A 14,588-nucleotide genomic window follows, 5' to 3' on the forward strand; every position below is an offset into this window, starting at 1 on the left:
ATAAACGTTTTTTTCAAGTTCGCCGAATAAAAATTAAAGTAAACTGTTTGAAAAAGATATGCTCCAAGTTTCATTACTTTATCTTTTTCGGTTCCTGACTTTTAAGAGTTTGAATGCAAGAAATCAGGAAAAATTGCATCATGGAGAAAAACGCGTTTAAAGTTTTAAAAATAAGTACACATTAGTTAGGTGCATGCAACAAAAATAATTATATCTTTCGTTCTATTTAAGATAGAAACAAGATTCAAACGTCCTTTTAAGCAGAAAAAAACGAAGTAACTTTTCACATGATAAAAAAAATAGCAAAATTTGACGATTTTTGTGTCCCGGACCCCCTTAAAGTAAGGAAGAATAACGTGCTATTGTTTCTTACCTATAAGTATTATTGTTCGAGGGCATTACCTTCAATATCAGATTTCTTTCACTCTCAGAAATGCATAGCTCACTTTTGAGGGTTCTTCAATCGTTAGGACATTCACCAGGATTCTTTTCTTCGCTGTGTGAGAAACACATGCTCAAATCTCGCGTAAGTTCCGTCGATTTGACAAAACGTTTACTCTTTTTGACGGAAATTTTTAAGCGAAGGGTTTTTTTTTTTTTTTATTTTTTTATTTTTTTAGTCAACATTTTTCTTCAAATACGACGAAATTTTCGTGAGATTTGAGGACGCATTTCTGAGAGTTTTGATTAGTTGTAAAAAAAATATATTGGAGAACTCACCACGGGGTTTGGGAGAACTCACCAAAAGAAAAGATGGTTTAAACCCAATTTACAAAACATTTGCATTATCTTAATATAAATAACAGCCGATGATCGAGTAACACGCGTGCTTCAACAATTAAACTCGCGCCAAGGCATGATCATTTGATAATATGTTTCGGCTATGTTTAACATGCAGAGAAAGGCCTTATTGTGACAAGGCTGAACTCGATCCGGTAACTAAACAGTTTTACTGGTAAGACCGCGTCATTTCAGGGGAATGAAGAAACGAGAAAATGGTCAACAATGAATGCTACCGACTGGAATTTAGGGTTAATCCACTGGAGTTAGGGTAACAATTTCAACTCTCAAAATATCCCCTTCGTTCAATTGTAGAAGCAATTTCCACTCGTCATACCATGACGGGCAATTTTCTAGTTTTTATAATAAAAAGCGAATATTTAGAGAACAGCGTTCCCCGCGTTGCCCCCCCCCCCCCTCCCACCTTCCAATTACAGCACTGGCCTATACATATTCATGTAAAGTAAAGTTTGGTGTTTTTAATAGCCATCCGATATTACATCTGTAGCATATTTTTATAATTTATAACGTTATGGGGTCGTTTCGAAATTTTAAAAGTACTTTTTTCTGAAAGAGCATGTTTAAAACACAGGATGTGGCCATTTTTCAAATAATTTAACAAAGTTCGATTTTTTTTTAATTATTTTGCTCGAAACAGATTTAATTTCCTTGAAATGCCATTAGCGCAAAGCGCAATATTTAATTCGCTTCTGAATAGTCAGAAACTGGAAACGCAGTAGACAACAAGCGTCAGCATTCAGCGCAAGTGGGGTACGTGCCAAAGTTCATCACTTTTGACGTCATAAATACCACGCCTTGTTTGAAAAATCGGACATTTAAAAGAATTAAATTAAAAAAAAAAAACGTTTTAAAAACAAAAGATTTTCCTCGCTCCATATCATTTTTTTTTTCTGCCCATTCTATCAACTTCAGTGACTAAAAGTAGTACTTTTGACTGATGGAAACAACCCCATTGCGAATCAAATCCCCAGGCCCACATTTGTCGATTTATTTGAATCTATGACAAAAATCAAAATTGCATCATTGTTATTTCGCGATAATTAATATTTTATTAGAAACTTAAATACCTATAAATCAATGAACCCTGTCTAATTTGGATGGTAATTTCCTGGATTTTTTCCTGTAATGGGTTGAAGATTCGCATTTAGCAAAACTGCATTTTGTGACCTTCCACATGGAAGATAATTGATTATTGTTAAAATTTGTCTGCCTAATTTTAAATTATTTATGTTTATATATTGTCATTGTGTTATCCAATGTTAATATTATTTATCAGTTTCATTTATTAAATGCGAGTTTTAAATGCATTTTTTTTCAAGAGAAAAAGTGACGAATAATAAACCATTTCATCAAAAGTTATTAGAGCAGCAAAAAAAAATCTTCACGAGCCTCCGTCTTCTAATTTACCTTTTTATGTACCTGGTGTATCTAAAAACATCTGGGCAAAATATTATAGCCGGATCTATCCGGCCATACGAGTATTATCAGTTTATCAGTTTTCGTGAATCATGGTGCCAAAAACTGAATTTCTATTCAATAAACATAATTATGTTTGATTACTTTTTCCCTTCAGTAACGTTTTTTAAACGACCGTCTGCTGTTAAATATCGTCTGCTGTTTATTTTTTAAACCTTTTTTTTTTTTTTTTTGAGCAATCACGATTGCTTATCGCTTTCATTTGACTGTTTTTGGCGTTCCTATGATTTTATTTTCCCACCAGCACCCTCTGCAGCACCACCGTCGACCTGCCGCCTCACGATGCTGCTCCTCTAACGAAAACCGTCTCCAGGTTGCGTCAATGTCCTACACTTACACGCATGCATACACGCACGCACGTACACACACACAAACATATACACACAACACACACATACACACACATACATACACACACATACATACACACAAACACATACACACATGCCTACACACACATACACATACCCCCTACACACAAACACACATACCGCCCCCCCACACACACATAAACACACACTCGTGATTGAGAAAAACATAATTTGAATTCAAGAGGCCAAAATTCAAATTTTTTTTCATTTATTTATTTATTTACTTTTTTTTTTTTTTTTTGGCAACTATGTTGTCATTTTTATAACTATTCTAAAGTTTTTGGAATACACTGCAGATGGTAATAATAACGTTCGTCTCTGCATGTGTAAGTGAAACAAATATGTTTTCCTACTATTAATACATGTGAATGATACGCTGAATTCATGGTTTCATTAAAATAGCAAACTCTTTTTAATGTTTGGCGTCTAAATAAGGACTCGAAAAGTGTAGATAATATTGTGATTGAAACTTTAAACTTGAATGACTGTAAGAATGATATTAAGCTAAGTGTTGTAAATACTGTAAATAATTTTTGTGTATATGTAAAAGACAAATGGAAGCGTTGCTTTTCCTCACAGAAAACTTTCTTGCGAAAACATTCTATTTGATTAAAAAGTAATATTATATTTGATGAAAGAGTTGTTAAGGAGCTATCATAAAAATTCCAGGATCTTCAAAAATACAGCAAAATTTTTACAGCTCGCGGTCGACCTACAATAACGTTTGAAAATTCAAGCCTTAAAACTAAAAAATGTAAAGTCACATCTGTTATTCAAGATAGTAGTTCAGAGCAATTAGTTTTTGCCCCTCAAATTAGTCTTCGTTCTTCAGGAAAACGAGATGCTGCAGAACTCTTACAGCAAGTAAATGTGTCACCAAAAAGAGTTACTAGAATTAACAGGGCTTTAAAGAAAGTGGTGAAACTAACTCCTGACCAAGCTTTTGCCTACTATGTAAATACAGAACTAACAAAAAGTCAGTACATTGAAACACACAAATTAGCTAAAAATCAGAATGCAAATAGTATATATCCATGTTATGAAAAAGCATTAGAATCAAATAAAAAATGTTATCCAGATGATATATATATATAACTGATGTTTCTGCCGAAATCAACCTTCAGTCGCTTATAAATCATACAATATTCGGCTTTTTCAAAGTGAATGTGAAAAATTCTAGGAACTTTTAACGGTAGATACTTCTTCCATAAATATGATTTTTAAATGGGGATGTGACGGAGCTTCTGGTCAAAGCACTTATAAACAGCTATTCGAAAGCACTGAAGTCTGTTACGATGATTCATCTGTGTTTACTATTTCATTAGTACTACTTCAATTAAAAAGTCAAAAAAAGGAGCTCTGGAAAAATCCTCTGCCATCTTCAACAATATATTGGAGACCAATAAAAGTAATTTTTGAAAAAGAGACTCCAACACTAATCAAAACGAACTGATGTGTGCCTCATATAACTTCCTTTTACTCCAATTTAACGTCATTTTCCCATTATTGGTAATTTTAATGTGATTCAATACTTTACTTTCTAAATATCACCAATAGTGGCAAAATTAAAACCAAATTAAAAAAAAACGCCAAATTTCTCGCCAAGTTGGCGACTAAACTTGGTAACCAAAAGACTGGCGATATATCGCCAAGTGTCCGCCAAATTGTAACACCACTTGAGTTTACATCGAAATTAACAATGATTTCCCCCCAAAAAGGGGCAAAAGAACCTTTTAAAAACACCCGAATGCAACCAAAAGGGGAGGTGTACAACTAGACCACATTAGGAGTCTACGTACCAAATTTCAACTTTCTAGGACATACCGTTCTTGAGTTATGCGACATACATACGCATATACGCACATACATACATACGTATATACAGACGTCATGAGAAAACTCGTCGTAACTAACTCGGGAATCGTCAAAAGGGATATTTAGCGTGTCTATACGTTCTTAGACACTTATCCACGTATGGTCGAGTCGAAAAAAAAAAACTCAACATTCAGTAAAAGAAATTGATAAAATAGAATCTCAAATAGCAAGCCTTTGTCCTTCAAAAATAAAAATTAATGATAGAGAATTTTTGATGGGACAATCATTGGTAATGATTATGGTTGATGGGAAAATTTGTAGTATTCTAAATGAACAATCTAATCAAAAATGTTACATTTGCGGAGCTTGCCCTAAAGAAATGAATGCGCTTGAGAAACATACTCAAAAATCAATAGATCCTTCAAAATTTAGATTTGGATTATCAGGTTTACAGGCTTGGATCAGATGCTTCGAGTGTCTTCTTCATTTGGCACATAAACTTGAAGTGAAAAAATGGCAAGTAAGAAATCAAGAAGATAAGGAAACGATAAAAAGGCGTAAAAAATATATTCAAAACAGATTTAGAAAAGAAATGGACCTTTTGGTAGATATGCCCGAAGCAAATTTCTGGAACAACAAATGACGGAAATAGTGCTCGCAGATTTTTTGCTAATCCGACTTTGTCATCCGATATAACGGGATTAGACATTAGACTTATACAGCGTTTTTCAATAATTTTACAAACCGTTTCTAGTGAACAAGAAATAAATGAAGACGAACTTGAAAAGTTTTCTTTTGACACTGCAAAATTGTATGTTCAACTATATAACTGGTATTTTATGCCGGCTAGTGTGCATAAGTTGTTAATTCATGAAAGACAAATTATTGAGCATGCCATTCTACCAATAGGACAACTTTCTGAAGAAGCGCAAGAGGCTCGAAATAAAGATTTCAAATCTTTCTAAGAACATTTCTCACTAAAATGTTCAAGACAAAAAACTTTTGAAGACATAATACATATGTTACTCAGACAGTAGTTCTGATGAAGATGACGAACGTTTTAGTGACTGATGCTTTTATTTTATGTAGTTTTATGTGAAAATTTTAGTTACTGACGCTTTTATTTTATGTAGTTTTATGTTTACTATCTATATAACGACCGAATTAAAACTTTTACCTCGATTTGACAAACCAAAGTATTTTTGTTCAGATAGATTTGTGAAATCGATCACTAAGAGGCGGCACACTTCCTTTTCATAGCGTTTTACAATGGTTTTCAGCGTTACAGCCATTTTAAAGGGGTTTGGGAAACGTTTAAACATTACTTGTGCTACCTGGGATGGGATTCAATTACTGTGCATCCTTTCTCAACTACAGTGCATAATAGTTTCGGCCCTGAAATATGCCTGCTCTTTTCAGAACTTAAAGCAGCGTTCTCCATGCTAGACAAAAACAAAGATGGCCGAGTGAACGAGATGGAAATCAAATGCATGCTGGACAAGCTGGGAATTGTCCTAGCAGACACCATGGTTGGAAAACTCATTGATCAAGCAAGCAAACGAGGTTTGTCGATTTTTTTTTCGCAATTACTTCATTTTGAACAAGTTATTTTGAAGCGTCATTGATTTCTTTTCTCAGAAAAAGCTGTTTGTTTGAGCGAGGCTGCTTTTCCAATGGTAATTTCAGGCGTTTGCTATCAAAACCAGCTCACTACATACTTTTTTGAAATCCATTTTCTTGCATATTTTGAAAGTTTAGAGGCTCCTTCATAACCTGCGGATTCAGGGGAGGGTCAAAGGGTCAGCTGACCCCCCAGGGACAAGAACTTTATTATTATTATTATTCAAACTTCAAATTTTTAGACATGAAACACTAATACATAATTATATGGAATCAATGTTAACATTTTTTTTTTTTTTTTTTGCTTCATTCTGTAGGGTTTTTTTTCTCCCAGTACGTCATAATCCAAAGGATATGACTGAGTTCGTTTACTGTTAATTTTTAAAAGAACAGTAATCTCAAATTAACTTAATGTTTTTCCTCAGCACTATTCTATTTCAAACCACACGTTGTGTGTTCTATAAAATGTTTATGTAAATCTATCCAACTATTTTATACAGTAACGTGACCAGCCTGCCTGCCCAATGAAATATGATTTTAATTAAAATGTGGGTTAATGATCCATGGCACAGGTAACACCAGTGAAAAAATTAGGGGGAGAGGGTGATTTGAAAGGGTTTTGATCTCATTTGGTGGTGGGTGGATTGTCGTAGCATATGAGGGGGTAAGCCCACACCCTTGGGGGGATGATCACCCTCTTTAAGTGATTTTTTTAAACGGTATAACAGACTGACCACTGAAACTTGACCCCCTTTCAAAAAATTCTGGATCCGCCCCTGAACCTGACGAAGGGATATAGCTCAAATCCAGCTCATTTCAACCCAAAATTAGATGAAAAGGTTAGTCCTCTGGATCAACTCAAATCCAGCTCATTCCAAGCTTTTGCCATCTCCCGCCAGGAGCGCTTGCACTTACCTTTTTCCTTTCTTTTTTTGCTTTCTGCATTTTATATACAATAATATATTTATTTGATAAATTAAAAAAAAAAAAAAAAACATTCTGTTCCATTTGGCGATGCAATTTATGACCTTTTCCACATCGTACCAAAGTTTATGTCTCAACTGTGAAATTTCAGATCATTTGAAAAAGTTAAGTGACTGTCATTTATTTAAAACTCGTAAAAACGCAAATTATTATTAACTAGTAAACTGGAAAAGCAACAGTTTCAAACAACTTAATTGAATAAAAAAAAAACTGAAAAAAAAGACATGAAAAATCGTGTTTTTGCATCAAAATCAGCTCATTCCAACTTAATTACTGCAATTACGCCCAAGGTAATGCACCTGAAATGAAAATGAAAAACTAATCAAATTCTAGGCAGTTATACCTACAATTAAAAATTTAGAAAAAAAAGTAGCTTTAGAACTGTGGACGTGAGAAGTTTTTTGTTTCACCTGTAAAATTTCCAAAAATGGAATGTGCTGGTTTTGAGAGCAAACGCCTCATTTATGTAGAAGGAAAGAGTTGGAATGGCACAAACTTGATAAAACGGGACAACACTGTGCATCATAGCTGTTTTTTCCAAATTTTGTTCCAAACTTGGTCCAAGTGCCCTTATTGCCGACTCGCTTCGGTCTACCCTACATATCGAAATCGAGTTACTTATTCATTCATAAATACAACCCAGATTTTCTTTTCTTATATATTATGAGATTTACTTATTTATTTTCGTAGGCGATAAGTTGCTGAGTGAGGACGAGTTTCTAGCGTGGATGGCTCGACAAAGTGTGCAAGAAGACGTAATGGCTGATCTGATGGCAGCTTTCAGAGTGTTCGACAAAGATCGAAACGGATATATAACAAGAGTGAGTAGCAAATGCTTTTGTTATATTTGTTGTGTTACTTTTTTAATTTACACTACACAGACTTACGCGGTAAAAAAATGTATTATTTAAGGAAACATCAGCTACCCTGTAAAGCCCCTTTTTCAAATTTTCAAAATTATTTTAGCGTGTAGGCAAAATTGAACCTGGCACGCGTAGCATTTTTTTCTTCAGATAGTGGCACTCTTCTCAAAGAGATTGACCCCCCCCCCCCCCCCCCCATCCCTGGCTTATATTAATGAAAAACAATTTTAAGAATTTAACGAACTAATAAAGCCACGTTGATTATGGTATTAAATACTTGAATTACTTTTCCACACAGTCAGATCTCGATAACTCGAATATTCCTTTATCTCGAAGTTTCCCTTGTGTCCTAAACTTTTGATATTTTTGTGGAAACTTCCCACGACTCGAACTACCAATACCTCGAATGATTTAGCCGGCCCCTTGAAGCTTCGAACTATCGAGAGTTGACTGTACGTGTATACTTCTCCCCCCCCCCAAATGGTCTGCTTCAGGCATTTGCAGGCTTAGTGCGAACCCCGATGTGACATGAAGGCCTTCATGTGCCACTGTTAAGGCGCGGATGTCGATAGCATAGAAAAGTTTGACGACTAGTTTTTCTACATGGTGGATACGTGTACTCTCACCATGCGAAACTACACCAGGAACTTAATTGGGCCGAGAGTGCCTGAGCAAAATAGACACACAAGATATCTTGAACATGCCGTATGATCATGCGCCATGGGCGCTGACGATTTTCTGCTTCTAGAAATTCCATTGATTGTTTGCTTGGACTTGAGACAAAAATCTAGATGCACAGGCGGGGCCTCGCACCTCCCAAGTCTTGTCATTGGTGGGATGGATCCTCCGGAGAGGAAATAAGCTGATAGGTCGGCAAGTTAAGCCGATGACGTAGGAGCTTCCCCTAGCGGTCAAAAACATGACTAAGAATTTTGGAGTCCAGAAATGAAAATTAAAATGAAAAAGGGGATAAAAATGAAAAAACTTAGTCCTCATCAATAAAGATTTGGACTAAAGTTGAAATTTTGCCTATAAGTTTTTCCTGACTTTTTAGAATAGGGAGGGCCGTCCTGAGTTTGGAAAAGACTTTTGAAAGGTTAAATATTTTATTGATTTCAGCAAAAAGTTGTATGAAATCAGTAATTTCGTTGCTGGAGTTAGGCTCTTTAATTGCTTGGACTTCTGAGCTCGTCCAATAAGCAATTCCTAAAGGCCTGGTTTCCTAGGAGGAAAATCGCTGATTTTCGGTTTGCGTCACGCTCCGAGCATGCGCGCGCGAGCCAAACCGATGATTTTGGCTCGCGCATGTCCGGAGCGTGGAGCGACGTCAAAGATCGACGATTTCCCGCCAAACCTGGCATTTTCTTAGAGGGAAGGTACTAATCGTGCGTAGTTCGCCAAGAGTTACAACGCCAAAATAAATGAAAACAAAACAATTTTATTATCTTTAAATGGGTGACGCTTATTTTGTTGCATTAAAAATTAATTGTTGATGGCAATTATTCATTGCGACAAATTATCTTTATTATTATTACTAATAATAAAGCTGAAAGTCTGTCTTGGATATGTGGATCTCTGTCTGTCTGGATCTCTGTGATGCGCATAGTGCCTAGATCGTTCGGTCGATTTTCATGAAATTTGGCACAAAGTTAGTTTGTGGCATGGGGGTATGCACCTCGAAGCGATTTTTCGAAAACTCGATTTTGTTCTTTTTGTATTCCGATTTTAAGAAAAGTTTACTGAGCAAATTATCACAACGTGGAAGAGTTAAATTACGAAATTATCATAACGTGGAAGTGCAACATTGTCGAGCAAATGAACATAGCAAATTGGCGAGAAATTCGTCATCCATTATTTATAAATATACAGACAAACCGAATGACCTTTTAATTTTCAACTATGGGCAAAGCCGTGCGGGTACCACTAGTATTGAGTAAAGTAAAACCTTTAAAATGTTTAATTTAAATTTTATATAAATATATATATATATATATATATATATATATATATATATATATATATATATTGTTACAAATCCTGTAAATAGTAATTATTGTAGTAACGTAACCTGTAAATAATTTCCCTTAATGAATATACAACCCCTTAACATATGGCTAAAGTATACAACCCCCTATTCTTTTTATTTTCATTGATAAAATTTGATAACGGTCTACGCATTTCTCGAAGCAGAAAGAATGTTGTAGAAAATTCTTGGATGTTTATAAAAGCCGTTAGCGATGGATAAACGGAGAGTTTCGATTGAGGATTTCGAACTGAGAGTGTGTATTTGCTCTGTTTATAGCGAGGCCATTCGCTGTGTTGTTTTCGTATTTGGAAGTAAATACGTGTGTAAACGTTGAGTTTACGGTGTTGTGTGATAATTGCTTAATTGCTGATGAATAATTTAGCAGTTGTTGAAGATCTTTCCTGTACATAGTGTAAATAAATTTCCTGTGTTTTTATCAAGAACTGTGTCTTCATTTCAAGAAAGTGGAAGTCGCACCGAATCCGTTACAATATATACATATATATATATATATATATATATATATATATATATATATATATATATATATATATATATATGTGTGTATAATTATTCCAAGCGTCACACATTGTTCTAACAAACATCATTTGAAGTATTTTTTACAAGCTTTCCAGTGATACCAAATACGAAGATACAATATTTCCTTTGTGTAAAAAAAAAGCTTTTTTATGAAATTTTATGGTATTAAAATTAGTTTCGAATATTTTGGAACATTTTAAACTCATTTCATTGCATTGTCATCCGACTCTGAACCATGGTGAAGATTTGAAGTATGTACTTCATTGGGAAGTTCGTGAAAAATCTTGTGACTTGTTTTTAACTAACAGGCACACGCGAAACCGCGTTAATTAAACAGAGTTGTCCACCCCCTAAGGGCAAGAGGGCACTCCCCCAAATTTCATGGAGACCCTTCCCCAAAAGCAAGACTCTCCCCCCAAAATGAAAAAACTACCCCTCAAAACAACTCCCCCTAAAATTGCAATGGCGCATTCTGCGCCACGACCCCCTCCCCCTAGGTGGGCACCTCTGAATTAAAATATGGTAATTAAAAGGGCTTTGGATCACGAGACATGTTTTGCTGCATTTTTTCTTTCTTCAAAATTGGGTCATTTCCCAAAAAAGAGCATTTTTGAAAGAACATGCTTAAAAACATAGGATTTGACCATTTTTAAAATAATTTGACAAAGTTTAGTATTTTTCAAAAAATATTTTAATTGGTGAGCAGATTAAATTTTATTTTTTACGCTTACGTTGTTTAGCAAGCGTAAACATTCAGCGTGACAGTGGAAAACGCGCCAAAGTACATCACTTGTGACGTCATAAAGACCACGTCTTGTTTGAAAAATTGGACATTTCAAAAAATTAATTAAAAAATAAATGTTGGGAAAATGAAAGTATTTTCTGAGTCCATGTATTTTCTGAGTTTTTTTTTTTTTTTTTTTTTTTTTTTTCTGCTCATTCTATCGACTTTAGTGACTAAAAGTAGTACTTTTGACTGAAGGAAACAATCCCATTCACTAGTGCGTTAGGGTAAACAGATGTGAAATTTTATTCAACCTACTTATTGTTAAAACTGCAAACTCCAATTAAACTTTTGTAAATAGTTTTGAAATTACAATAGAATCGTAATCGTAAACACGTTTTACCTGTGCACAGGATTTCAAATATGCCCTTTCAGAGCAATACATCACTTTGACACAGTTTCTGTCGAACTGTTTATCAACCCTTGAAAGTGATTCGTTGCTACGCTTAAAATTCTGCCCCATTCTATTGAATTTACAATTCATCAATCAGCAGACTGTGTAGTTGGCAATTTCGTATGCACGACAGATGTATGAACGAGAATTAATTTAATTATTAGAATGAATATTCAATCACAATCAGTAGCCTGATATCACGATTAAGAATAAAATTTATTCATAGAGAAAATCAATATTAAGTCCACATATTAGCTGTAAACCATTTATTATTATTATTATTTTATTGTTATTACTAATATTTCTGTTTTCAGTGATAAAAAGGGAAAAAAAGGCAAACAAGAGCAAATGTGTAATGTATGAGAGGAATATAATCGTGGTGTCAAACCAGATTATGAAATTGTTGAAACGTTGGGCAGAATTTCGTTTTGAATTTCATGCAAAGGCTGAAGTAGCTCTAATGCTCTAATTTGAAATAGATTTAAAAAAAAAAAATCCTGAGCTAGCACTGTTATACAAAATTGTTACCTAAACTTATGCATTTATTTATCAAATTCAATGGAAATTAGAGTTGAAGACCAATGATGGTGGACATTTTTCAATATTTATTTTTCAATTATAAATATTGAAAAATGTCCGACTATTATTTTTCAATGTACGCTTAACCCACACTTATAATTATGATAATCAAGCAGCGAATTAAAATTACGTTCTACGCTTGCTATCAACCTATCGTTGCCAATACACGTGAGTAAAGATACGAATTAAATATTTTGTTCTGTGAATGGTAATATTGAATTGCATTTCATCATTTGTGATACGACAGAACTGTAAACAATGAAAGCGCGTAATTTTAAAAAAATATTAAACTTAAATAAATTATTTAAAAAATGGTCAGATCCTATGTTTTTAAGCATGCTCTTTCAGAAAAAAAATACTTTTAAAAATTTGGAAACGACCCCATTGCTCTCTACGCTTGCTATCAACCATATCGTTGACAATACACGTAAGTAAAGATGCGAATTAAATATTTTGGACCATGAATGGCAACACTGAAGGGCATTTCATCATTTGTGATATCATCGGCAGAAGCGTTAAACGATGAAAGAGCACCGTTTTAAGTATTTTTTTTTTTAAATATTAAACTTAAAGAAATTATTTAAAAAATGGTCAGATTCTATGTTTTTAAGCATGTTCTTTCAGAAAAAAAATACTTTTTAAAATTTTGGAAACTTGGAAACGACCCCATTACGAGCTTGTAAAATCCATTTTATGCATATCCCCTCCTAAATGTGCCAGAATTCTGAACTCGAACATTAGAACCCTTGGAATTTTGGACATAAATGTTTGAATTACAGAAGTATTATTTAACAACGGAGATAATTTTCCTACTTATGACTTAGGGACCTAGAAACTAAATAAAAACTTATGTTTTTTTTTTTTTTTTTTGCTTCGAACTTTTGGTACTTTAACTCTGCATCCTATTTTGACCGTTTTCGCATCTTTAAGCAAGCATGCATCTAATAGAGGTCAGCAAGATAAACGTGGACTGGGCAGGAGATGCTGTACTGTGCATATTCATCCTAGAAATACCTACCTTACATACATAAATTCGAGTACAACTAGATTTTATTTTTAGACTGCTTAGTGTTTAGCTTTATTAAGTTATAAAGATGAATCAGGTAGTCCCGTAAAAAGAAAAGTAAAAACTAAACAGAATACTCATAAAACAAACCAATGACAGCTGGTTGAATTCTCTGTATGAAAAAGCTTTTAGCTCAGCAGCTCTTCCTCTGATTTCTCTTTCTCAGGATGAACTAAGAACTGCTATGGAAATGATTGGCGAGCCCATGTCCGAAGAACAGCTGGACTTAATGATCAGAGCAACTGATACTGACAATGATGGAAAAATAAACTATGAAGGTACGTATTTTAAATTGTTTTACAAACCTCTTTTCGTATTTCTTTCCTTTTTCGAAATCAATTTTAAAAAGAATTCATTGAAACATAATAAAACGCTGTCATCACATCTTTTAGTTAGTATGCATTTAAAGAAGTCAAAGGGTTAAGAAGAAAACTGAGTTTAATAAATGTGTTTCCATGTTGTAAAAATTGGCCTTGTTGCGATCATGTATGCTTAATGTTACGGAGAGAAAATATTTAACAATTAAACGGCAGAGCCGATAGATTGAAAATTGATTGAAAGAAATGTTTTTTTTAATTAATTGTAAGTATTTTCTCATATAAAAAACTAAGTAAAGTGTACTGCAATGTGTTCTTCTAGTCTAGAAGGACACTAAAAGTCTGCGTTAAATCAAATAGATGACGCACGACTAATAAATTATAAATCATTACCTTTGTGTCAACGTGAACAGTACCAAAGTTCTTAAATAAAAATTTATTTAAAAATAATTAAAAAAAAAACGCAAATATAATAGAGTAAGAAAAATATCCCTCGATTTTCTCGGAGTGTGAATCAAAAACAACAAGCCTACTGCTTTTCATTGATTATCGCATTCATTTAGCTTTACCCAGACATCACGGCAAGGAGGTATAGATTACATTATTTCTTATTGCACTTCATTTTTAAAATGCATGCAACATGCACGATATTAAGAATAGTGCTGCTAAAGCTGGTAAACGACAGTATTTGTAGCAATCAGTTTTCGAGATATTTGAAGAAACTCGTTCATATTCAAAATTAACAATTGGGAAATTTTGCAATTAGAGGCTTTTTTCGTGCTTTTTTTTTCCAGCGAAACCAAACAGGCAAGGGTCATTCCATACAGATTCAACGGATGAGTGGGCTCGACCATTTTTAATTTTTTTGAAACTCATATGCCAAAAAGATGCATTTAAATGATGTTTAAAACCACTTTTATTTTTTCTCTAACCTTAACCCTTAATTTTTTAG

At 34.0% G+C, this 14,588-nt stretch overlaps 1 protein-coding gene across 1 annotated transcript in view; it reads left to right on the forward strand.

The window, feature by feature from the left end:
• The window catches only part of LOC129226062 (calcium-binding protein E63-1-like), a 260,650-nt gene that overhangs the window by 223,884 nt on the left and 22,178 nt on the right, over positions 1–14,588 (forward strand). Inside the window, exons 3-5 of the mRNA XM_054860643.1 lie at positions 5,883–6,026; positions 7,758–7,888; positions 13,486–13,597. Of these exons, the coding sequence (XP_054716618.1) occupies positions 5,883–6,026; positions 7,758–7,888; positions 13,486–13,597 (387 nt within the window). The remainder of the gene's footprint in view (positions 1–5,882; positions 6,027–7,757; positions 7,889–13,485; positions 13,598–14,588) is intronic.

This window comes from Uloborus diversus, chromosome 7 (assembly GCF_026930045.1).
Source record: "Uloborus diversus isolate 005 chromosome 7, Udiv.v.3.1, whole genome shotgun sequence".
NCBI classification, from domain to species: Eukaryota; Metazoa; Arthropoda; class Arachnida; order Araneae; family Uloboridae; genus Uloborus; species Uloborus diversus.